A 27,039-nucleotide genomic window follows, 5' to 3' on the forward strand; every position below is an offset into this window, starting at 1 on the left:
CTGTGTTCTTTGATTTGGAGAAGGCTTACGACACCTGTTGGAGGGCGGGCATTCTCCGCACCATGCATACATGGGGCCTTCGCGGTCGCCTCCCTCTTTTTATTCGTTCCTTTTTAATGGATCGACAGTTCAGGGTACGTGTGGGTTCTGTCCTGTCGGACACCTTTCGCCAGGAGAATGGGGTGCCACAGGGCTCAGTTTTGAGCGTCGCTCTCTTCGCCATAGCGATCAATCCAATAATGGATTGCCTCCCAGCTGATGTATCAGGCTCCCTTTTCGTGGACGATTTTACCATCTATTGCAGCGCGCAGCGTCCATGTTTCCTGGAGCGCTGTCTTCAGTGTTCTCTTGGCCATTTTACTCCTGGAGTGTCGCCAATGGCTTCCGGTTTTCTGCCGAGAAGACGGTCTGTATTAACTTCTGGCGCTACAGTGAGTTTCTCCCACCGTCCTTACGACTCGGTCCCGTAGCTCTCCCATTCGTGGAGACAACAACATTTTTAGGTCTTACATTTGACAGGAAACTTAGCTGGTCTCCACATGTCTTATTTGGCTGCCCGTTGTACCCGTTCTCTAAATGTCCTCCGTGTTCTCAGTGGTATATCGTGGGGAGCGGATCGAACCGTCCTACTTCGCCTATATCGGTCGATCGTCCGCTCCAAGCTGGATTATGGGAGCTTCGTATACTCCTCTGCACGGCCATCCATCTTACGTCGCCTCAACTCCATACAACATCGCGGTTTACGTCATGCGATCGGAGCATTTTATACTAGTCCCGTCGAGAGTCTTCATGCTGAAGCCGGCGAATTGCCACTGCCCTACCGCTCTCTTCAGCAGCTGGTGGACGACGGTTCTCCGGTTAGCTTTATGTGGGTTCCTGGCCATGTCGGTATCCCTGGGAACGAAGCTGCGGATGCCGCGGCCAAGGCTGCGGTCCTCCAGCCTCGGACAGCTTCTTGTTGTGTCCCTTCATCAGATTGTAGCAGGGTAATTTGTCGGCGCATTTTATCGCTGTGGCATGCCGATTGGGCTGCACTTACGGACAACAAGCTTCGGGACTTGAAACCTCTTCCCGCGGCTTGGACGTCCTCCTCACGCCCCTCTCGGCGGGAGGAGGTAGTTTTGGCCCGGTTACGAATTGGACACTGCCGGTTCAGCCATCGCCATCTGCTGACGACGGCGCCGGCGCCGTTCTGCCCATGTGGGCACTTGCTGACGTTCCGCCACATTTTAACGTCCTGTCCGGATTTTACTCCACTGCGTCTTGATCTTGGCCTGCCATGTACTCTCGATGCCATTTTAGCGGATGACCCAGGAGCAGCTGCTCGCGTTCTTCATTTTATCAAATTGACCAACCTGTCTAAGGACATTTAATTATGCTGTTTTTTTTTTAATCCTATGCCTGTCGATCTTCTATCGTGTTTTCCCTTTTAGTTGCTGTTTTAAACTTGTGCCTCGCGGTGCATTCCTAATGTAGTCTGGGCGCTAATGACCGTTGAAGTTGTGCGCCCTAAAACCACAAAAAAAACAGCTGAACCACCGAGTACTTGATGCAGGGTGTTTCAGAAGTGGTGATCAATACTCAGGGATATGAAAGGAATGATCATTTGAACGAAAGTGTCGAGTAAATATGGGCTCTTTAAAACCTTTTGAGCTATGAGCACTTCTTCATCTTCGATACTTTGAAACACAACTCCTGGAATGAACAAGTGCTCATAACTTTCGTGTATGCATTTGAGAGCACATGTTTACTGGAATTTTTTCTGCTTTATTCCATAGAACAACATCGCAAAATATGGAGAGCAAAGAGCTTGCAGTAGAAGGGTTTTGTTTCACAGTATCGAAAATCAAGAATTGCTCATAGCTCTCAAAGTATGCTTTTTAGAACCCTTGTTTACTTGACTTTTTTATTTCGAATGATCATTCTCGTTGTATCCATGAATATTGACCATTCCTCCTGGGAACACGCTGTATAACGACGAAACCAGAATCGTTAGGCGCCTTCATTGGTGAATTGGATTGTTTCAGTTTTTATCATCTGAGGTTGATAGATTCATTCTTACAGATGCGTTTACTTTTTAGTTCTCCATTGATTACTTACAATTGTATAAGATTAAGAAACATCAAATTACGTCTCTAATGAGTGTAGATTTTTACACGGAATGTGTATCATAAGTTTGTGGAGCAATGTGTCCCAGACTTTGTGTGACTTAGACCCACATTATGAACAGTGTTTGATCACTGTTCTGTTGTTGAGTAGACACCCAAGCTCCAATAATGGATGCATATTTAAAGGTAATACTATTCAGCAATCTTAACACTTAATTTCACTGGACAGAGCACAGAAATTAAAAGCACAGAATCGTAAAAATTTAAATTTAGGAACCAACAGTTGGCCCGTCTAAAAATTAAGTACAGTAGTAGTCCTCATTAAAAATGGAATAATTATTACAAAGTTCAATGTCCTTTCGTCCAGCTGGCTATTAACATCCTGAAGATGTTTCACTCTTATGGGTTTCTTTTTGTGAGGGTAGCTGAAGCGTTTGGTGCACGAGACACCGATACGAGCTCTAGAAGAGCTTGTTGCCCGTTTGGCTGATACTGCAGCTGTTAAACTTGATAAGCCTGCAAGCTTTGAACGTGTTCCACAATTATTTGCACGCAGGTGCCAGTTGTGAATTAACGTAACCGGACGAAATTTTAAACAATGTCTCTAAAACCATGTCACACGGCAGACTGAACACCGTTTCTGAATAGCACTAGCGCAAAACCTTCATGGACCCTCTGGCGGTGAACGGCGCACCTTTCATTTGTCACAGAGTCTCTCTTTATCTCCTCTAAACACCCTTAAGATTTTGTGTAAATAGTTCCCTTAATCCCTGCATGCATTTTCTGATTATACCCATTTATTATCGTCCTAAAGAATCTTCTTTAGCAGGGCATCACCAGCTTCTCCCAAACTATTCCATACCGTTACCTGTGCGTTCTTTGTCACCAACAGGAACAGTTACGATAAATTGAATATTTTCAGTCTGGCAGTTCCGCGACACGATACTAATTTGCGCTCTCTCTCTCTCTCTCTCTCTCTCTCTCTCTCTCTCTCTCTCTCTCTCCCCCCCTCTCCCCCCATCATCCCATCCCCCCCTCTCCCCATCCCCCCCGCCCCCCCTTCCTTACTCCCCTTTTCTTTTTCTCAGAGGTTATTGTTAGTAGTGTTAAGTATGTTATATGCAGGCCAAAATACTATTCTACTTCCATTGTGGCCCAGGTAAGTTAAAAGGTTGGAAACCCCAGATCTACAACTTTCTTTCGATGTTCAGGATTCTATTTCCCTTTCTACCTAAGTCTCTCCTCAAAACATACGCAGTACTTCAACAGTTCCAGATACTCCAGGACCAGTCACCCCTCCCGATCTGAATATTATTTTTCTGTTACTAGAGAAACTTCAGGTTCCATCCTTCATTATCCTAATACTAAATATTAAATGTTCTCTTTCCAGTTCCTAGTAGCTTGTCTTTTCGATCACATGTGTGAAAATTGTCAGCTTGTTTCCTTTCAACAAAAAAATTGAGCCAAAACAAAGTAGTGTTGTCTCTAGTGACTTCTTCCTGAAGTTCGAACAGTAGATACAATGTGAGCAACAGTTCTAAAACAAAAGGGGCAACCATGAAACGAGTTTCTGCTCTGATTTTATCAAGTGAAAGTTAAATTTAAAATATCCACAGTGGAATGATATTACCCAGAAGAACCAATCCCATTCCAGTTGACGATGTTATTTTAATTATCTAAGATTAATAATAAATCAACGTGGAGTAAAAACGCATCCCATGGCTGTATACAGCGTAGTGTAAAATAGTTGTGAAGGCAACTGAAACGGCAGTGTTAGTTTTGATTGGCCTCTTTCAGTGTAAGACGACGTCGAAATAAGTTCAGATACCTTGCTGAAGTTATTTTACTAGCTCACAATGATTGACAGATATTAATTCATAAAGGCTGTTGAATTACAAAGTTGGTATCACTAACTTTATCCATTTATGTAACGTCCAATTGTAACTTAGTCTCTAGTCTCTCGAGCTATAGCTAGGGTCAACTCTCGAATGGCACGCAACATTATTATTCCATAATCTTGCTCTAAAAGTCTTAACAATATTTTAAACCATCAGATTTGTTGCTAACAAAATAAATTCTTCGCTTTCTATATTTTTCAAGACATAATTTGTGGTATTTTTAAAACGTTTCACATGTAATCACTATTTCATAATACAAATTACTTTGAAACATTTTAGTCAAATTAAAACCTCTAGAGGGATCTAATGTTTGATTCACTTAAACTACACAATTTATCCGAAAATACTAAAGTATTTACTCCATTTTTCTGCAATTAATTACGTGTCCAGTATGATGCTGCAATCGGCACTTGGACTACAAAACCAGTTTAAGGAGACGTGAACACGTCCGCTGTAACTGCAAATTGATTGCTGTTTCAGGCAACCTATTTGACCTATCATACACGAGGTAGGCTTGCTTGACACATAACACAAGCTTCACGACGTACTCTCGGGCGCAACGGAAATGCGATCCCAGCAGGATAAAGTATCGCCTCGCTTCACTTGGAGGGGTAACCATCACTGAGCGCTACACTCACTTGATATTCTATTAAAATAGGACCCACTAGTTGTGTAAATAATACAAATATATTGTTCTTTGATATCTTATACTTAACAGCTTTCATCCGAATCTTTGTTTTTATCTGTCTTGAAAATAACTTAGTGGACTTCCGAGCACCCAGCACATGTTGTCAAATTGCTGAAGTTTTCGTTGGAATGACTAGTTTGTTGACGAAACAGTTTCTAATCGCCTAGCGTATAAAAAGTTTCCGATTTCGTCACCTAATGAACATCGCGTCACTTAAGACTATTGTTTAGGACAGTGAGAGGTTTTCGTCGCGCCAATTGCATTGTTACACTTCATATATCTACACTAACAAAACTTAGTCTAGAAATGAAATGTGTATGTAATGCGGAAGTTCCACACCATAATGTTCGGTGCATTCAAGATGATCTGCAGGGAATGACACGGTGAGCCATTCCCCTGTATGCTGCCGCTTCAGTCAAGGCTATTGTTGAGTCAAGGCTATTGTTGAGTCAGGGCGCCATGCAGCCACGGGAGGATGAGTGGCTGGCTGGCCGTGAGGGATAATAAACTGCGCTCAGAGAAGCCGACTGTGTGAACAACGCGCTCCACATACCAGACACTCACAGGACGAAGTGATGCTGACCTCCCTCCTCCAAGTAGGAAACTGTGCCCTAACACAACAAGGCTGCATACTCCGGCTGCCCTAATACAAGGCTTCATACTCCGGTGAGAGGAGTCCCAGACTGTGATGCCTCTGACGTAAAAATCACTACATGCACAGTGAGAGTCTTCCATGTTGTGATGAGAGAGCAAAAGCAGATTTAGATAGACTTCTCCCCTCCACTTCAGTTGATACGACAAGAGTGGGACGTCTTTAAACATGAAAAGTGAAGTTCAGCAAAATTGCAACAATAACGCTGGACATGTACCTGAAACTTCTTGAAATCAGTTGTAATAATTCCTAAAAGTTTTAGGCACAATCACAGTTCGAAACTCGTCCACAATCGGACTTAATTCTGTCAATTAAGTATTTGATGTCTACCAACCATAATATATTCGAACAATTGCACTAAATATATTCACAAAAGTCCAGACTCTTTTAACCCCAGTTCATTACAAAATAGTATGTGGTACTTCCTGGCAGATTAAAACTGTGTGCCCGACCGAGACTCGAACTCGCCGCGAAAGGCAAAGGTCCCGAGTTCGAGTCTCGGTCGGGCGCACAGTTTTAATCTGCCAGGAACTTTCATATCAGCGCACACTCCGCAGCAGAGTGAAAATCTCATTCTAGTATGTGGTATATTACTACTGGTCGTGTGCTGTCACACAGTGTATCATTACATAAAGCTAAACGTTCAAGCGTTTTCAACAGAATTCATAGTTTCTTTAACCACAGAATAAAATATGTAATTATATAAATTGGAAAAACAGGCCACAAAAAGGGTATAAGTATTGTGATTTGTGGTGGTTTTCTCCCTGACAAGTGTCCAGAGAGCACGCAACAGTAAAACATTGTGTCTTCGCTGATGTCGAGCGCGATGCATTAGGGTTTGAACTTCAAAGGTTGCCACATATGATTCAGGTTTGATAGTGATTCTGTTCGGCATGACGTTCACAAGCAAGTCTTGAATCTGAAAACATAGTATCAATTACCTTTCCTTCTGAAGGAGCAGTTTCGAATTTCTTCTTGTTTGGCGAGTTTGCATGATGACATTCCATCTTTGCTTTTTCGTCTCCAAATCAAAGTGATGCATGCAGATTTCGTCTCCCGTCACAATTCTTGCAAAGAGACCATCTCCAGAATTCTTCTACTGTTCCAAAAGTTCGCTGCACTCTGTCTCCCGTGTTTCTTAATGGTCATCTGTCAACACTTTTCAAAACCCACCTGGCACAGACTACTTAAAACTTCAACTGCTTGTGGTCTGCGCACGCACGCACCCCCCCCCCCCCCTCCCTCCTACACACTCGCACACTCCCACGCTCGCTCGCTCGCTCGCTCACAGACGAACATGAAGTGCAACAGCCATATTTACAGGGTGCTACGGCAGCACGACTTGGCGAAACTGGTGGAATTAAATTTGAATACAATCGGCAAGAATTTTTTAGCCTCTGTGAGTAGCAGAGTTGTTGAACAAAAAAAATATTGTGCCAGTCTTTAGGAGTGACCTGTGTGTTTCTTGTGTTATTAATTTTACTGCTATTACTACTTTTTCTGTACTAGCGCTACTTCTGCTTCTCCTTTTTCTCGTCCACCTCCTTTTCCTTCTCGCCGCCACCTCCTACTCCCCTTTCTACTTGCCGCCTCCTCCTCCCCCTCCTTCTACTCTCCTCCTCCTCCTCCTCCTCCTCTTTCTACTTGCCTCCTCCTCCTCTTTCTACTTGCCGCCTCCTCCTCTTTCTACCCTCCTCCTCCTTCTACTCTTTCTACTCTCCTCCTCCTCCTCCTCCTCCTCCTCCTCCTCCTCCTCCTCCTCCTCCTCCTCCTCCTCCTCCTCCTCTTTCTACTCGCTGCTGCCTCCTCCTCCTCTTTCTACTCGCTGCTGCCTCCTCCTCCTCTTTCTACTCGCTGCTGCCTCCTCCTCCTCCTCCTCCTCCTCCTCCTCCTCCTCCTCCTCCTCCTCCTCCTCCTCCTCCTCCTCCTCCTCCTCTTTCTACTCGCTGCTGCCTCCTCCTCCTCCTCCTCCTCCTCCTCCTCCTCCTCCTCCTCTTTCTACTCGCTGCTGCCTCCTCCTCCTCCTCCTCCTCCTCCTCCTCCTCTTTCTACTCGCTGCTGCCTCCTCCTCCTCCTCCTCCTCCTCCTCCTCCTCCTCCTCTTTCTACTCGCTGCTGCCTCCTCCTCCTCCTCCTCCTCCTCCTCTTTCTACTCGCTGCTGCCTCCTCCTCCTCCTCCTCTTTCTACTCGCTGCTGCCTCCTCCTCCTCCTCCTCCTCCTCCTCCTCCTCTTTCTACTCGCTGCTGCCTCCTCCTCCTCCTCCTCCTCCTCCTCCTCCTCTTTCTACTCGCTGCTGCCTCCTCCTCCTCCTCCTCCTCCTCCTCCTCCTCCTCCTCCTCCTCCTCCTCCTCCTCCTCTTTCTACTCGCCGCCGCCGCCCCCTGTTTCTACTCGCCGCCGCCGCCGCTTCCTTCTCCTCCTCCTCTTTCTACTCTCCTCCTCTTTCTACTCTCCTCGTCCTCTTTCTACTCTCCTCGTCCTCTTTCTACTCTCCTCGTCCTCTTTCTACTCTCCTCGTCCTCTTTCTACTCTCCTCGTCCTCTTTCTACTCTCCTCGTCCTCTTTCTACTCTCCTCGTCCTCTTTCTACTCTCCTCGTCCTCTTTCTACTCTCCTCGTCCTCTTTCTACTCTCCTCGTCCTCTTTCTACTCTCCTCGTCCTCTTTCTACTCTCCTCGTCCTCTTTCTACTCTCCTCGTCCTCTTTCTACTCTCCTCGTCCTCTTTCTACTCTCCTCGTCCTCTTTCTACTCTCCTCGTCCTCTTTCTACTCTCCTCGTCCTCGTCCTCTTTCTACTCTCCTCGTCCTCGTCCTCTTTCTACTCTCCTCGTCCTCGTCCTCTTTCTACTCTCCTCCTCCTCGTCCTCCTCCTCCTCCTCTTTTCTTGTCGCCGCCGCCTCTTTCTCCCCTCCTCCTTGTCGCCCTCATCCTCTTTTTTCTTCTTGTATTGCTTCTCCTTTCTCTTCTCATGCTACTTCTTACTGTAATGCTACTACTATTTCCACTTGTGCAGGTGAAAGCCCGCATGGCCGCCAGCTCGCTGCCGCCATGTCCACGAGGAGTCGAAGCAGCAGCCTCAGTAAGAGCAGGCTGTGGACGGTGCCCGAGACGGCGCTGCCCATGGAGTCCCAACACCAGCAGGACAAACTGTCCTCGGATGAGCACCAGCAGCGGTCGCGCGACCTGCGCAAACAGTACTCGGCCGGGCCGGACCCCGCGTCCGAGCCTGACGAGCAGGAGGTGGACGACAGCGACGGCGGCTACGGCTGGGTCGTCGTCTTCGCAGCGTTCGCCACCAACTTCATAGCGGACGGCGTCACCTTCACGTTCGGCGTGCTCTTCGTGGACCTGCTGCGCGTCTTCGGCGAGGCCAAGAGCCACACGGCGAGCGTGGGCGGCCTCTTCATGGCCATGCCGTTGCTCGCCGGACCCGTGGCCAGCGCGCTCGCCGAGCGCTACGGCTGCAGGGTCGTGAGTACCTCCTCTTTTTGCGCCTTTAGCCGTAGTTGCTGCGTCGATCCGTTGAGGGCCATATGGGAGATGGAATAATTCAAGATGTATAAAAAGGAATCTTCCGATTTGACATGTATATACTCCTGAAACTAATAAACACGTACTGGGTGATCAAAAAGTCGGTATAAATTTGAAAACTTAATAAACCACGGAATAATGTAGATAGAAAAGTACAAATTGACACACATGCTTGGAATGACATGGGGTTTTATTAGAACCAAAAAAATACAAAAGTTCAAAAAATGTCCGACAGATGGTGCTTCATCTGATCAGAATAGCAATAATTAGCATAACAAAGTAAGACAAAGCAAAGATGATGTTCTTTACAGGAAATGCTCAATATGTCCACCATAATTCTTCGGGAATCGCTGTAGTCGAGGAATAATGTTGTGAACAGCACTGTAAAGCATGTCCGGAGTTATGGTGAGGCATTGGCGTAGTATGTTGTCTTTCAGCATCCCTAGAGATGTCGGTCGATCACGATACACTAGGGACTTCAGGTAACCCCAAAGCCAATAATCGCACGGACTGAGGTCTGAGGACCTGGGAGGCCTAGCATAACGAAAGTGGCGGCTGAGCACACGATCACCACCAAACGCGCGCAAGAGATCTTTCACGCGCCATCTGTCGGACATTTTGCGAACTTTTTTTCTAATAAAACCTCATGTCATTCCAAGCATGTGTGTCAATTTTTACCTCTCTATCTACATTATTCCGTGGTTTATTAAATTTTCAAATTTATACCGACTTTTTGATCATCCTGTACAATGAATTTTGTTTCTTCATGAACAGGAAACTCTCACTTCTTTTTCATACCTTTTCATAGGTGTTCAGTGCGCCCCCTTGTGATGCACAGCGTACGTCAATGCGGTATTCAAATGATTTCCACACTGCTGCGAGCATGTTTTGAATTGCAGCTTCCACAGCTGGTGTTATGTGATGTCTCAATTCATTCATTGCTGCTGGTAACGGAGGCACATAAACATTTTTTCATAAGCCCCCCCTCCCCCAAAGAAATACACACATACAGCCAGGTCCGGTGACTTTGGAGGCTGAATCATTCGGTCCATTGCGACCGATCCATTGTTTGGTAATCCTTTGATCTAAAAATTCCCGCACTTCCATCTGCCAGTGTGTCGGTGCTCCATCCTGTTCTTTGCCGAGAACACTGTTACAGGAAATACATATCTCGATATGCTTGAGAAATTTTTCCCACAGTTGGAGACTAATTCGAACAATTAGTCTCCAACTGTGGGAAAGAAAGTTCTCAAGCATATCGAGATATGCGCTTCCTGTAACAGTGTTTTCGGCAAAGAAAAATGGACCCTCGGCAAAGAAAAATGGACCGTACACCTTTTCCAGTGAAACTGCACAAAACACATTAAATTTTGGAGAGCCCCTCTCATGTTGTAAAATTTCATGTGGTTATTGCGTACCCCATATTCTCACATTACGACGGTTCATATTTTCATTTAAATGGAATGTTGCCTTGTCACCAAACACTAAGCGTGAAAAAAAAAAACTGTCCTCCTCCATCTTACCAAGAACGAAATTACAGAACTCCACTCGTTGTTGTCACCTTCACGAAGAGCTTGCAGTGGCTGAATTTTGTATGGTTTTATGTGTAAACGTCGACGCGACATACGCCAGACAGACATCGGGGACATGTTGAACTGTCGAGCTGCATGGCAAACGGATTTCTGCGGGCTCCTCGTGAAACTATGGCGGATGCATTCGACGACTGTGTCAGACACTCGGGGACGGCCCGGTGATTTGCCTTCACACAAACAACCTGTTTCTCGAAATTGTTCATGTCATCGTCTAATGCCCTGTACTGTAAGAGGATCCAAACCATACCTAGTACGTAAGTCACACTGAACAGTTATTACTGCCCCGCACTGAGCAAAACGTAGAACACAAAATGCTTTCTGTTGTCCCAACACCATTTTTAATAGAACTGAAATGGGCGCTCACAGCTGATACCTAGCGGGAACCATGTAAAACTCGAGTGTTTTCTCTTTCCAACAGTACGTTGTTCACGCACATATCTCAAATAACATAATAGTGTAGTTAAGCTTTTTTAAAATCTCTTTTTATAGGCCTTGTACTTCGGTAAATTCACTGCTCAAAATGTTAATCACACCTTGCGATAGTAAAGTTGCCTCTGCTACTAGGGGGTGTCAAAAGCTGGTATCGTATTGTGCTTGCATGTGCGGATTCCGTAATGTGTGGAATCCAGCGGAGCGAAATCTGTTTTATGTAAGGGTTATTATTTTTTTAACCTCCGATCGGTCGCGAAATTAAAAGCTCAGTGAAAACACAACGAAGCTTTACAAATTTGTTGCACAAGATCTCTAGTATTCCCATCGATCGCGCCACGTTTCACTTTGTTCTGAATGCACACTGAGTGTGTAAAGATGCTTGAAACGTCTCCCGCAAAATGTGAAGTGCCTGCTGAGGGGTTCAGTCTGCTTTCACGAAGGCTAGATAACACAACTGTCATCCGTTTCTTTATTCATGACATTTCTCGGCCATACACTGCAGGTGCGGAGATGCCCCTCCTGCAGCATTTACTGTGGGAAGCGTGTGATCATCCATTATTCAGCCTGGACTTAGCTCCCTCTGGTTTTCATCTCTCTACTCAAACGAACCACTTCCTATGAGGACAGCATTTTTCGCACAGACACTGAGCTGCAGACCTAGTAGGGAATTGTGCGAAAGCACAGGCGGCTGCCTTCTATCACGACGGTATTCGAAATTTCGTACCGCGCTACGACTAATGTCAAAGTCGGATTAGTGACTGTACAGAGAAGTGACTGGAAGGTGTAGCTAAACTTCGCAAATAAACATTTTTGATTTTTGCAGCAGTTTCCATCTCGAGGCCGGTCGAAAGTTGAGAGGGGAAAAATAGCACTCGTACTAAATTGCAGTTGACTGGGGACTGTACCGTTATCTATTCCTATACCTCTGGGCCCTGTCTAACAACGGATGCGTCCAAAACTCGGTATACAGCATGTGCAACATCAGCAGAAACCAATAGAAACACAAAGGTCGTTAACGAGTTCACAACTCAAATAAACATAGCTAAGTCAGGATACGACTATATTTTGTTACAATCGTCACACCCAAACTTCAACACACAGATTTGCTTTAAGGATAGCTAAAACAAGCGCGAGCGGAGCGATGTAACTGATACACACCATCTTAGCAGCATTGTGTACCAGTATAATACTGTGTTACGAATTCAGTAGCTCACGAATGTCGATGCCTAAGTCTTGCGCATCCGCTGCTCATGAGTGCCAAAGACAATGTGCCTTTTCCAAGAAGTATCGTCTCCATAGTGGCTCACACAACTAATGTTCACGCTAGCCAGAGGCTGGCATCTCCGCCCACACTGCTTAGTCTGTAATGTCATTTTATACTAATTACGGATTTGAAAGTCATTCGTCTTTCCAGATGGGTTGGCGGGAACTGACCCTTTTTGCTAGTGTGTCTTAAATTGAGAAAATGGTTTTCATAGTAAATGGGATACGCGCATTTTAAATGCAGGGCTGTGAATCGTTGACTCAGTTGCTTTGGCGCACTTCAGTATCTTTTAGGCGCGCAAGGCAGGCTTGATCGTTGGCTGGATTAGAGCTGTGGCGATTCGTGAATGAGGTGTTCATTTGAACGCCTCTAAATAAAGAATCATAAGAATCGAATCGTGATACGGACGAATCGTCGTTCAAAAGAATCGTAAGAACGATTGTGTGTTTCCGAGTCGTGACGATTCCAAGTTCCAACGATTCATCGATTCTTAGTACGCTATGCTTCGAAGGCAACTTCCGAATCATGCAGAGCCGTGCCGAATGATTACGACCGTCAGATGGCAGTCAAGTGGAGGACGCATGTGAACAAACGAAGTTCGGAACGAACAAACGAAGTTCGGAACGAACAAACGAAGTTCGGAACGAACAAACGAAGTTCGGAACGAACAAACGAAGTTCGGAACGAACAAACGAAGTTCGGAACGAACAAACGAAGTTCGGAACGAACAAACGAAGTTCGGAACGAACAAACGAAGTTCGGAACGAACAAACGAAGTTCGGAACGAACAAACGAAGTTCGGAACGAACAAACGAAGTTCGGAACGAACAAACGAAGTTCGGAACGAACAAACGAAGTTCGGAACGAACAAACGAAGTTCGGAACGAACAAACGAAGTTCGGAACGAACAAACGAAGTTCGGAACGAACAAACGAAGTTCGGAACGAACAAACGAAGTTCGTGGGCCGTAATACTACCCGTGAAAACCAAGCTGACACTTGGCGGTGTCGCCTTCTCACGTAAATAGTAGTGACAGGGGCAAGTTCTCAGACAAATTAAAAGCAAAATACCTATGCTTTGTATTTAGAAGAAATGAAAGTTAAGCTAAATTTGCCTTGTGGGAGGGCTGTCAGCTGCGTTATGAATTAAAAGGGTGATGTGGACTTGGAAATACATCTTAGCACAGAAAAACATAGGATGATAAGAGACAAACCACGTCTGCCTCACTGCTAGATTTTGTTACTATAAAACAGACGTCTGTAGTTAGATACGTTCAAGCCACACAACCAAACTGGCATACCACGTAATTTTGCACCACCTTTCGCACAAATCGGCTCCTCTTTCCTGGCATACTGAAATAAAACGATAGGTGCAATCAAATCAAACGTGACCTTTCATCAATTAAGTCATTAACGTATAAATCGAGAATCACACTTGTAACGTCATATGCATGTTTACTCATAAATAAACTATTTCTGGCATATCTTATCATGAGACAGTTCGATTCTAACCCCATTGACAATTTGACGTGTCCTGCCATCTGTAAGATGTAGAACATTTTGTATTCTGTAAGAATCGTGCCATAGCAGGCTAGAATGAATCGTGAAAGAATCGTGAACGAATCGTAGGAATCGATTCGCAATGTGAGATTGAATCGTAGGAATCGAATCGGGAAAAAGAATCGTGTTGCCCAACTCTACTCTGGATGGTCAACAATGGGCGCACGTGCCGCCGCCCTGTCGGCTAAATCCGACGTTTCGCAATCCATCTGCCCTCTCACGAAGGGCTGTTATCACTTCAAAATCGCAGCAGGCCTTATGGCCTCTCATCTGCTCCGGCACCCACTCTCGCGTTATTTATTTAAAGTCATTAATGGTCTCTGTGCATCACCATGGCAGACAGCCTCGGAACCATAATTATCATTATGCTGCATCCATTTAAACCGAACTTACGCCAGTGATGTATGGAAATCAACTGTAATTTGTTAAAATCTCTCTTCCTGTGCGGTTGTTTGACCTATTTTAAAATCGTATAGGAGCTTGTACACCTTTGTCTTCGTTGCTAAAAGAGTAAAACATTGTCGGTAAAACTGGTTATCACTGTTAGCATTCAACCGCGATTCTTATACATATATTTTAACAACGCGTTTCAAGAGACAATGCTCTCATCATCAGGTTGAAAAGTCTGTCATGAAATTAAACGTACTAAAAAGACGAAATACCATCACAAATAGTTGGGAAGTCCATAGAGTAAAACAGAATTAAAAGTATATTGGACTGTGGGTCCTCGTCTTACATTGAACTTGTTGACACAAGTCGATGGCCGTCCCATAGCTACCAAGTATGCTGTCGCACTGCGCCGGCTCGGGAGCTGTTGTGGACTGACGTGCCTAGGTGTTGTGGCGTGGTTACAGCCGTGTGCTTGACGGTAACGCTATGCTATTGGGCGCCTTATTTCATTATTTCATTGGTCTGCCCTCGTTAGCCTCTCGCACTCCGTCAGTGACATGCTACAAGTTTAAAGTCGCATACCTACCCTAAAATAATTCTAAAAACCCGCTAAAAATCTCATTTCTTTAAAATTATCTTGTGCACGTTGCACGTTGCATCACAAGCTCTGCACTGAATCTTACAAACTCCCGATCTTTCAAACTTATTTCTCTTCTCGCCAATATCGTGCTTAAGGATGTACCTCACTAGGTTATTAGTCTGAAAAGCTATTTTAACATCGTATGGCTTAAAAATATGTACTATCTTTTGTGAGACTGTTCCGTGGTATGGTATCGTGATAATTTTCACTTTCTCTCCATCAGGTTTTTTCTTTCTGCGCTTATTACTTTTCCGTGACAGTTCAAAGGGATCTAACCATCAATGAGTAGTTTCATCTGGATATAAACTGAAGAAACTTAACGATTTTAATCGCGAAATTGGGGCCATCAGCAAGAGTGGTGGTGGTGTATCACTAGCTTCAGGTCTGTGAGAGCGAGATGTTAGAGATCTTAAAGATGATCCTGACCTGACAAAGGAAGCAAGATTGACATAATGTCTAACATTTAAAGTCATCTTGTAGATATCTGCAGTAGATATTTAGCACTGGAATGGACAGAGGTATAATTTATCACTGCTAGAGTCTGTGTTAGATAAAGCTAAAAAAACTCGCATAATGGCAAGGATTGTAGAACATTCACTTTCTCAGAACCCTACTACGGTATCTATGTACGTTAATGACCTTTAAAGTTGATAAGAATTGTGTAAAATATAATCGGGTGGTTTTGCATTGCAGTTCTACCGAAGAGTTTCAGTAACATGAACAACTAATTATATTATCAAGTTAGATTAAATGAAAGGGCCAACATGATCGGTTGTATAGCGGAGAATTCCCTGATAGAAACGCGCCTACAATGAAATCAGAATGAAAGACAATAGAGCGACCTAGTACTGAGCTATGATTGAAAATAAGGAAGAGAATAAAACGTGTGCTAAAATTGTAACTCTCAAATTATTTTCCAGTTGGAGGGCTTACCTGGCTGTTCCACAACTGCAATGTGAATTTTTTAAAAGTATGCAACGTTCTTGTCGCGAAAGGCTGTAATATAAATACAGAAATGCTGTCTCAAATGAAATGTAAATAGTTTTACTATTCCAATCTCATATTTCGTGATGGGAAGTTAAGTACCAGATCACGGAAACACGTAACCATAGTTACCTTCCCTAGATTCATACTTGGCTGAACAATTGGAGTTGTGATTAATAATGGGGCAAACTGCCATCCGCTGTATTTTGTATGGTGGCTTATATCAACATCTATTGAAGTACTTGCGACAACATAAATGACCAACACGGAAAACTTATTGTGCTTCTTTACGAGAGTTGGAAGGTAGCAATAATACATTTTTTACTTGAAAATTGATTTCATTTCTTAGCCAACGTACAGCGTGTTTCTGCAGCTAGTGATGAGGGCATGTTCTAAAATTGTTTACTTCACATTTGATGGGTACGATAGAAATGGATAAGCAGTGGTAGTGCCGTGTTTGTCACAACACATAAACAGAACCAGCAACGTGAATGTCATACTGGAAGGCGATGTCCACGTTAGCAAACAATGTTTGTGCCGCAAAGGTAGCGGTTCACCTAAAACATAGACATAATCATGGTTGTAGCTCACCTTGGAGAGTAGCAACTGAACACACGGAAATAGATGACCCAGTCTCACCATTTAAGTGCACTTCCAATGCAGAAACAGCGGTAGGTAATCCATCACATAAAGTAATACGTGAAATAAGTTTTTGTGAAAGAACTGTTGGGGGGGGGGGGGGGGGGGGGAGTAAGGAGCACACCATTGGAGATGCTGGTAATCATGGGGATTCACCCAAACGAGTGCATGAACTCCACTGATGCTACCTCAATCAAATAAACGGAAATAGAATGAGGCCAAAGACACGACGATTCTTCCAGGTGCGCCCTGATTCCCTGTGATCTCATGCACAGGAGGTGGTCAGAACTTTTCTTCAGTGAACCTATTCATCATTCAGAAAGCTGTGGACACAATTACAGGCCCACTAGAGTCCTGCACTCGTTTAGGCAATGCAACTTTGCTTCTAAACAGACAGTGCCTTTTAAGCCCCAAAACTGCTTAAAGCTATGCTCTTCCACAGATATACTGTTCGCTTAGAGGCCCATCGAAAACAGAGTTCTTCACATAGTGTCGTACACACGCGGCTGCTTGATGGTTTAACTGAGGTAGATATAAAACATTATCTCTGTGATCAGGGCACACTGGCAGTCCATCGGGTTATGAAAAGGGTCGATGCAGAATTCGCGCCTACCCGCAGCCTTTTCATAGTGTTTGATCGAGTGGACCTCCCATTGAAGATCAAGACATACTATGAAGTCATCATTGTCAGACCCTACACACCGAACCCAATGCGTTGCTACCAATGTCAGCGTTATAACCGTATTTGCATCTCCTGTGAAAACGCAGAAAAATGTGGCAGGGAGACCGCCCATCTCCTCCTCCTTGTTGCAGCATTTATACTGGCAACTGTGCAGCCTCGTGCCATGAATGCCTTGTATACCTTTATGAGCGAGCGGTGCAAGAGATCTAGGTGAAAGAAAGGGCACCCCTCAATGTTGGTCGTAAAATGTTGTTGTTGTTGTTGTTTTTGTTGTGATCTTCAGTCCTGAGACTGGTTTGATGCAGCTCTCCATACTACACTATCCTGTGTAAGCTTCATCTCCCAGTACCTACTGCAGCCTACATGTGCTACCAACCGGTCCCTTCTTCTAGTCAAGTTGTGCCACAAACTCCTCTTCTCCCCAATCCTATTCAGTACCTCCTCATTAGTTATGTGCTCTACCCATCTAATCTTCAGCATTCTTCTGTAGCACCACATTTCGAAAGCTTCTATTCTCTTCTTGTCCAAACTATTTATCGTCTTTGTTTCACTTCCATACACGGCTACACTCCATACAAATACTTTCAGAAACGACTTCCTGACATTTAAATCTATGCTCGATGTTAACAAATTTATCTTCTTCAGGAACGCTTTCCTTGCCGTTGCCAGTCTACATTTTATATCCTCTCTACTTCAACCATCATCAGTTATTTTGCTCACCAAATAGCAAAACTTCTTTACTACTTTAAGTGTCTCATTTCCTAATCTAATTCCCTCAGCATCACCTGATTTAATTCGACTACATTCCATAATCCTCGTTTTGCTTTTGTTGATGTTCGTCTTATATCCTCCTTTCAAGAAACCATCCATTCCGTTGAACTGCTCTTCCAAGTCCTTTGCTGTCTCTGACAGAATTACAATGTCATCGGCGAACCTCAAAGTTTTTATTTTTTCTCCATGGATTTTAATACCTACTCCAAATTTTTCTTTTGTTTCCTTTACTGCTTGCTCAATATACAGATTGAATAACATCGGGGAGAGGCTACAACCCTGTCTCACTCCCTTCCCAACCACTGCTTCCCTTTTGATGCCCCTCAACTCTTATAACTGCCATCTGCTTTCTGTACAAATTGTAAATAGCCTTTCGCTCTCTGTATTTTATCCCTGCCACCCTCAGAATTTGAAAGAGAGTATTCCAGTCAACATTGTCAAAACCTTTCTCTAAGTCTACAAATGCTAGAAACGTAAAATCTTAGCTAGTCGATAATCTCGCATACCACTATCTGGCAGTTACAGTACTGGTGTTACCATGTTACAGCCCATACAACGGAGACCAGCGACATCCAGCTCAGTGCTACGATTATGAAATCGCCTATTTCTTAGGTAACGTCCTCACTTCTGTCCACTACAGCTGCCCAGCACTCCCAAAAAACCTTCGCCCACACCAGTAAAATCATTTGTGACGCAACCAGAAGAATGGAAATTTAAAAAGAAATACTTCAAAGATTACTCTTTGCGCCCCTCAAGTCAGCAAACGTATTGGTTCATGTCTGACACACGCAAAGGCACTAAGAAATAGAACAAAGACAGACTTTCTTCCCCTTCGCCAACTTATAGGGCCTCTAAAAAAGAGACACTACTGACGCCTCTGTCTGTTCGACCCCCATTTCACTGCTGAGAATTATCAACCAATTCTCCACCCTGCAGTCAGCTCGCCGACCCATGGTGGTTTAAGTGCCTCTTAAGAAATAATGGGTTCCTCCGATCTCAGAAACCTTTAGTAGTAGTACGCAGTCTGAATCTGGCACTCAGCAGCCACCAAAGTAACAGCCCCTTATAAGAGAAATATCTGCTGCCATCTAATATGGCTGTTCTCCAATGAAACATCCGTGGCATCAGATAACACCAGGCAGATCTACAGTTGCTATTGCGATCGCACTACCCAGTTGTTTTATGCCTCCAAGAAACGAAATTACGCCCTCAAGACCGTTTTGACGTCGTACATTTCACTCTAGTACCTTTCAATCTGCCTTCTGAGAAAAGGAGAGCCCAGCTAATGGGGGAGTCTTGACGCTCGTTCGGGACGACATCCATAGCCAAACCATTTCATTGTACACCCAGCTACAAGCTGTTGCTGTCCAGATTTCTCTCCCCAATTACCCCTTTTCTGTTTGTAATACCTGCATACTCATATCCTCTAAGCTCACCAAGGCAGACATACTGCAGTTTAACCACTCGGCTCTCTCAACCATTTCTGATACATGGAGACTTCAACGCTCACTATTCCAGTTGGGGCTCTCTGAGAACCTGCACAAATGGCGGATATTCTCAACCAGCTTACTCTCATTTCTCTCAACACTGGTGAACCCACATTTCTTTCAGATTCCATACATTCTCGTTCCTGGATCTCCTTCTGTACAGCACAGCTTGCCCATCTTCTAGGGTGGTATGTCCTCTGACACATACTCGAGCGACCATTTCCTTTGCTCACTTCGTCTGCAAACTCGTGTCCCGCCTGCGCCGTCCTCTTACACATACTCCAGCGACCATTTCATGTGCGTAATTCCTATGCAAATTCGTCTCCCCTGTGTGCAAGACCAACTGGCAACTTTCTGAAGCTGATTGGAGGCTCTACTCTTCGCCGGCAGCCTTCGGCGGATAGCATTCCCACAGCAGTGACAATCAGGTAGAGTACCTTACGAATATTATCCTTACCATCGCAGAATGTTCCATCCCCTGAACCTCTGTCTCACTGCGATGTTTCCCAGTCCCCCGGTGGACTAAATAATGCCGCGATGTGGTTCGCTTGTAGAGACGTGCTCTGTGTCTTTGAACGCCATACGACAGAGGAGAACTGTATTAGTTATAAACAATTGTGCGCAAAGTGTCATCGCATTATCAGAAGTAGCAAAAACAAGCCAGCGGGATCTCTCTTACTAATTCTTTTAACCGATTTACTCCCTCTTCTGTTTGAGGTAACCTACTTCGGATTTCTGGAAACAAGGTACATCTGTTTTCTGTCCTGACTGTAGCGAACGATATCTTTGTGGACCCTGTCGATATTTCCAACACCTTGTGTCGATGCGAGTTCTCGAGCTCCGCCCATTACCTACCTAGGAAACGAGCGGAAGCGGCTCGAGGAGCTCAAACATGCTCTCACCTCGTCACGATCCTCCGCTCTAGGTCTGGACAATATTCACATTCCGATGCTACAGTACCCATTTCTCGATGGCAAGCACTTTCTCCTTTGTATGCATAATCGCATCTGGATTGACGGCGAGTTTCCCAATCATAGGCGTGAAGCCAGTGTAGTCCCCATACCCAAGCCCGATAAGGACAATCATCATCTATCCAACTGCCCCCCCCCCCCCCCCCCCCCCCCAGTTTTCCTCACCAGCAGTGTCTGCAGTGTGACGGAAAGCATGATCAATAGTCGTCTGGCAAGGTGGTTTGAATCTTGGAATTTGCTAACAAATTCGCGGTGTGGATTTCGTAAGAACCACTCTGCACTAGATCAGCTAGTGAGTATGTTTATGTCAACCCACATTATGAAAAATTTTCTGCGGAAATACCAGACTGTAGCTATGTTTTTTGTTTTGAAGAAGGCGATACCTGCTGGAAGCCCCACATGTGCATTGTACGGAGATGCCCGTCACCCAAGGCCGGCTGCCCCACCGTATTCGGGTTTTCAAATAGGTGTGGGTTCGGCTTTGGCAAACAGTTTTATTCAGGAGAACGAGGTACCTCAGGGCTCTATGCTTAGCGTAACCCTATTTGCCATGGCAATTGACCTTATCGTGAACTGCCTCCCGCCAGGCATCTCAGGCTCCCATTTCGTCGATGACTTTGCGACCTACTGCACCTCTCAACGGACCTGTTCGCTTGAGTGACTACTTCAGCGATGTCTCGACCGTCCTTACTCGTGGAGTATCGACAATGGCTTCCACTTTTCCACTAAAAAAGCTGTCTGCCTGAACTTTTGGCGGCGTAAGTAGTTTCTTCCACCGTCCTCACATCTCGGTCCTGTTGTCCTTCAGTTTGTCGAAACCAAGAAATTCTTGGGGCTTAGCCTCGACGGGAAACACTGTTGGTCCTCCCACATATCTTACCTGGCATCACGCTGCACCCAGTCTCTAAATGTCCGACATATTTTAAACAGTACTTCGAGAGGAGCGGATCGGAAAATCCTCCATTTGTACCATTCCATTGTCCGATCAAACTAAGGGTGTTTAGTTTACTCGTTTGCACGACTGTCTTATTTTCACTGTGTCAGCACAATCCACCATAGGCGCATACGTATGGCCGTTGGAACTTCCGACACTAGCCCAGTAATGAGTTTCTATGCAGACACTGGCGAACTACTGCTGTCCTACCAGTGTGATGTTCTCCTCAGCAGAGACGTGTGCCGTCTGTCCTCCACGCCCAAGCATCCATCCTGTGCGTCCTTTTTTGATAACTCCCTTGACCGGCAGTACGGAGTAAGTGCAACTTCTTTGTTGCCTACTGGAGTTCGCTGTCGTGTACTGCGTTAGAAGCTTAATCGGAAGTTCCCAATGGGTGAGAGCCCTTCACCACCTTAGCTTCGTGCACAGGTTCGCGTTCAACTTAGTTCATTTCACAAGGACACTACTCTAGATTCGACCTGTCGCTGTAAGTTTCTTGAACTTTGTCCACAACTTGAGGACAGCACCTTCGTCTCCACTGATGACTCCCAGATCGACTGTAGTGTCAGATGCGCCTTTGTCGTTGGCAAAAAACATATTAAATACTGGCTTCCAGACCCGAGCTCGATTTTTACTCTGGAGATTTCCATCCTCTATCAGGCCACCCAATACATCTAACGACACAGGGTTTTCAATTGTGTATTATGTTCCATTGCACTTAGTGCACTCCAGAGCCTCTGTGTACTGTACACATACCACCCATTGGTACAACGAATCCACTGATGCCTCCACTCCCTCGCTGATGATGAAACCAACGTAATCTTCATATTGGTACCTGGTCACATCGGAGTGTCGGGGAATGAAGCTGCCGCCGCTGCTGCAAAGACTGCAGATACTACTTAAGCCATAAAGCTATTCTGTCGATTCACATGATCTCTGTGTTGCAGCACTTAAGAAGACTGATCTTCTCTATATGGGAAAAAACTCCAGGAAATTAAACACCGCCCAACGGCTTGGACGACTTCCTCTCGCCCCCTCTCGTCGCGAGGAGATACTTTTAGCTTGGCTGCGTATTGGGCACTGTCGTTTCAGTCACCGTCATTTGTTAATAGGAGACCCTGTACCACTCTGTGCTTACTGGAGCCAACCATTGACAGAGCCAACCATTGACAGAGCCAACCATTGACAGAGCCAACCATTGACAGAGCCAACCATTGACAGAGCCAACGCCGTTTTATAACGGTTCACATTTTAATGTATGTTTGCCATTTGAGTATCAGATTTTTAACAGATACACCAAGAGCTGTAGCTCACATTTCACTTGTTATTCGTCATAGTAATATGGCGAAGGATATAATTTTCAACAGTTTAAGCATCCTCCTCAAAGGGGAAGTGATCGTTTTTAGCTATCGCTCTTCTCCAGTTGGTTAAGCTCAGAGTATTATAGACTTCAACTTCATCCGATAATTGATCATTTAAATTTATGACACTGGCGCATATGACCTCAGCTGTGTTGCGCCCTAAAGCAGCAATAGCAACAACAACAACAACAACAACAACAACAACAACAACGAGGAGGAGAAATCGCAAATCGCCGTCAAAAAGTCTTGCGGGTTGCTATGAACATCGGCAGCAATTGTGTTGGAATGTTGGGATGAGTGCGCTTCTGATCGACTGAGAACAATCGCGGAACTACCTCGCACACAGCTTTTTCATAACAATTCCCCGTGCAGGATATTACGCACTCGCTCAGTTGGTATGCCTACAATTTCAGATATTTTTATTCGCCGGTCTTCTATTACAATATCATTACTGGTTTCCTTTGTACCGACCTCAATTGGAGCGTGCTTAGTCTTCAGTGCTTGTCTGCATCCTGCACGGAAGCGTTGTACGTTGATTGATACTGATGTGTCTGACTGTCGCTTTGTTATTCCAAACACGGCCATAATGCTGCGTTTCCTACATTTTCAAAGCACTACCTTAACCATTGCACCATTTATGTGTACAAGGTGTGATCAAAAACTAGGGAATTTTTAATTTCGCGGACTTCATACATGCGACTTTTAAATTTTTTTGTCTTGTTGGTACACATCTTCCCGATGTCTCTTTGTATTTTCAGCTATTTCGAATATTTAGTTTATTGTTGACAACCAGAAAGCTTATGCATGTTTTGGAGTGCTCGGCGAATTTTTACTTTCGAAAAGATGGATCAAAGAATTTGCATTAAATTTTGCATGAAAAATGAAAGTGCAGCCAGCAACGCATTCAAAATACTGATTTTGGCTTTTTGCGAATCTACTAAGAGTAAGATAACAGTTAACGATTGGTATAAATGTTTCAAAAAGGGTCGAGAAGACGTTGAAGACGGCTATCAACGTCCTAGCACATACACTACTGACGACAATATGGAAGTACAGAATATGGTTCTCGAAATGGACGAATCACCATGAGATTGTTGATATCGGCATATTCTTTGGTACATGCTAAACAGTTTTTTCGTGTATTTTAGACATGAAACGTGTAGCAGGAAAGTTTGTTCCAAAATTTTTGAATTTCGACCAAAAACGTCGCGTAGACAGCGCTCAGGAATTGCTGAATGAAATCGACAACGATCCAGAGTGTCTAAAGGAGTTGATAACAGCTGACGAAACATGGATGTAAGAGTATGACATCGAAACCAAGGCTCTATCGTCCCAATGGAAATTACCCGAAGAATCAAAGCCGAAAAAATTAGACCAGTTCGATTACATGTGAAGGTTCTTCTCACTGTTTTCATCATGAGTTGGTACCTTATGGTCGAACGCTCAGTAAGGAATACCAGTCGGAAGCTATGCGCAGTTTGCGTGAAGCAGGTCGAAGAAAACGACCAGAATTGTGGCAAAACCACTCGTGGAAATTGCATCGCGATAATGCTCCCTCTCACACCTCAGTGCTGAAGGAGCTGAAAACCACAATGGAAAGTAGGCCCCAGCAGTGCTGCCAGAATTAAAAAAAAAAAAAGCGCAGGCACGAGTGTTACTGTATCTGAGAGGGTTACTTCGAAGGAGACAAAGTTGATATCGATGAATAAATAAGGTTCCTTTAACAAAAATGAAAATGTCCGTTACTTTTTATCAGACTTCATATATTCTTGGGTTTGAAACTACGGCGAACTTAAGTCATTCCTCGGAAGGCAGTGCACAGTCTGCGCTTCTCTTGCACTACATAATGAGGTCCGACTGCCACATTTTACCGCGACCGCTTACTACGTAATCGTCGAGCGAGCGTGAATGCTCATGCTCGTCTAGTCGACTCTTGAACAGGCCTGCACTAGGACGGCAACAGATCCTAAAGACAGCGGCAGCTCGTAACCACGCATTCGAAGGTATCTCGCAAACGGCTCGTTGCTGACCTAGGTTTACGAAAAGTGTTCGCTTCTATTATAGTATTTTTGTACCCGTGTCATTTTCCGCTACTAATCACGACATTGTATACGCATTATGCCCCTCTGTTTGGCTGCCCGATCGGCCGCTTGTGTTGCTTGTGACTTTAAACCGGCCCTGGTTTAGGGTGTCTATATATTTTACCGGCAAACTGAAAACTTCCAGTTTATGGAATGCCTAGGCAATACATAGAATCCGAATACCTTATTATGGTATGAAATACATCTTATTAATACTTTGCCTGGGTATTAACAGAACGCTGTCTACCCTTAAGACAAGTATGAGAGAAAGATAATTTAAATATTTTGGCTGTTACAAGATCCAAAGACATAGACGTAACATCTTCAGTTCAGTTCGGTTGGAGTTCAGCTGTGAGTTTCACTTTCGCTAAAAGGGGAAGCGGCACGTGATTATTGTGAAAATATTGTGGTCAGTCGTGCAAATCCAGTGACACAAAGATTTTATTATGTTCCAGTTAATGAGGGGAAATTCATCAAAAACAGTACTTTTTTCTAACAGATTGTTGCTATAATGATGTAATAAGGGATGTGAATACTGCTAACACTGTGTAAAAGAAGCAATCTCGTCATTATTGGTTAATGGAGTACAGTGTAATGAACGTCAGATCTACTAAGGAGACTGCGTACCCTATGTTTGTCCGTCCTCTTTTAGAATACTGCTGCGCGGATTGGGAACCTTATCAGGTAGGAGTGACGGAGTACATCGAAAAAGTTCAAAGAAGGGCAGCACGTTTTGTATTATCGCGAAATAGAGGAGAGTGTGTCTCTGAATGATACAGGATTTTGGGGGAACATAGTTAAAACAAAGGCGTTTTTCGTTGCCGCGGAATCTTCTCACGAAATTCCAATCACCAACTTTCTCCTCCGAATGCGAAAATTTGTTGACACCGATCTACATAGGGAGACGATCGCCTGGTAAAATAAGGGAAATCGGAGCTTGTTGTTCTCGCGCGCTATACAAGATTGGAATAATAGAGAATTGTAAAGGTGGTTCGATGAACCCTCTGTAAGGCACTTAATTGTGATTTGCAGAGTATCCATGTAGATGTAGATGAACACACAAACTGACACAATTGCTGAAATGTGGTACAATCAAATTTTACACATCGGATGGCGAGTTGTTTAACATATCTTTAAAACATACCCTATTGCACATGGTGCGCGAGGCAGGATGGTAAAGGAGTTGTCTGCCAGATCCGTTAAAATAACTCGCCATGACAGAGCTTTTCATACAAACCGATGAGCCCTTCCAGCAGAAGGGCTGTAGAAAAGGGATAATTGTAAAACCATTGATTCCTTCTGAATTTAATTATCAGTGCCAGCTTGACCTAATTCATTTTCGAATTCATCCAGACGGTGCATATAAGCTCTTTCTAGTATACCGAGCTCACGTGACTAAGTTTTTGTACTCCAAGCTTTTAAAAAAAGACAGTTTTGGATGTAGCATACCACTTGACAAGTATATTCACTCTTCTCGGAGCTCCATCAATACTCCAGTCTGACGACAGGAGTGAGAGTGCCAAGTTGTTTCTTATTTACAAGAGTTCTGATTCCAACTCAAAATCGTACATGGGAAACCACATAGTCAAAGTAAAGGATGTGTTGAGACAGAGAACTGTGTGGAGAATGACAACATGGATGCAGAGTGAACAAAATAATCACTGGAGTGTGGATTTACAGTTCGTCCAGTTAATGGAACATCGAACCTATCATACTTCGCCTGTGTCCATTTCGCATTTTATAAAATACGTAAGCAGTTTTTACATTTACTAGAATAAGTATTAATTTAAAATTAAACACCTTGCCCTAAAGTTCTAGGCATTTTATATATTGCCAAAGCCTTCTCTATCTTGCCCAGGCCCGCGTTTCTCAATCTTTTCCCTCTGGAACAGAACACAACAAAACAAACTAGATTGAAACTTTCACGACATCCCTACATGTGATTTTTTTTTTCTCTAGATGCTAAAAAGCACAAAGTACACACATTTATTATTATGTGAGTGATCATTAATCATGGTCTATTTCTTGCAAAGAGGGCTGCTCCAATAAACGATTTTGCGATAAATATTTTATGTTCTAGATATTTTATGAAAAGATTACATTAAGTCTCGTGATACACTTGACGTGTATCACGACATGATGGTTGAGAAATGCTGGCCTAAAAATTATGTGGTATGTTCAGAAAGTAAGTGTACTAGATTTTTATATGTTTTTAGGAAAGTATATATGAAAAAATACAGGATATTGTTAATACACTTGGTAACTACACTCCTGGAAATGGAAAAAAGAACACATTGACACCGGTGTGTCAGACCCACCATACTTGCTCCGGACACTGCGAGAGGGCTGTACAAGCAATGATCACACGCACGGCACA

The 27,039-nt window shown here is 44.2% G+C and overlaps 1 protein-coding gene across 1 annotated transcript in view; it reads left to right on the forward strand.

Moving 5' to 3' along the window:
* The window catches only part of LOC126455575 (monocarboxylate transporter 13-like), a 108,982-nt gene that overhangs the window by 28,524 nt on the left and 53,419 nt on the right, over nt 1-27,039 (forward strand). The window contains exon 2 of the mRNA XM_050091330.1: nt 8,358-8,815. Coding sequence (XP_049947287.1) covers nt 8,393-8,815 — 423 coding nt within the window. The 5' untranslated portion in view covers nt 8,358-8,392. The remainder of the gene's footprint in view (nt 1-8,357; nt 8,816-27,039) is intronic.

The sequence above is a fragment of the Schistocerca serialis genome, chromosome 2 (genome assembly GCF_023864345.2).
Source record: "Schistocerca serialis cubense isolate TAMUIC-IGC-003099 chromosome 2, iqSchSeri2.2, whole genome shotgun sequence".
NCBI classification, from domain to species: Eukaryota; Metazoa; Arthropoda; class Insecta; order Orthoptera; family Acrididae; genus Schistocerca; species Schistocerca serialis.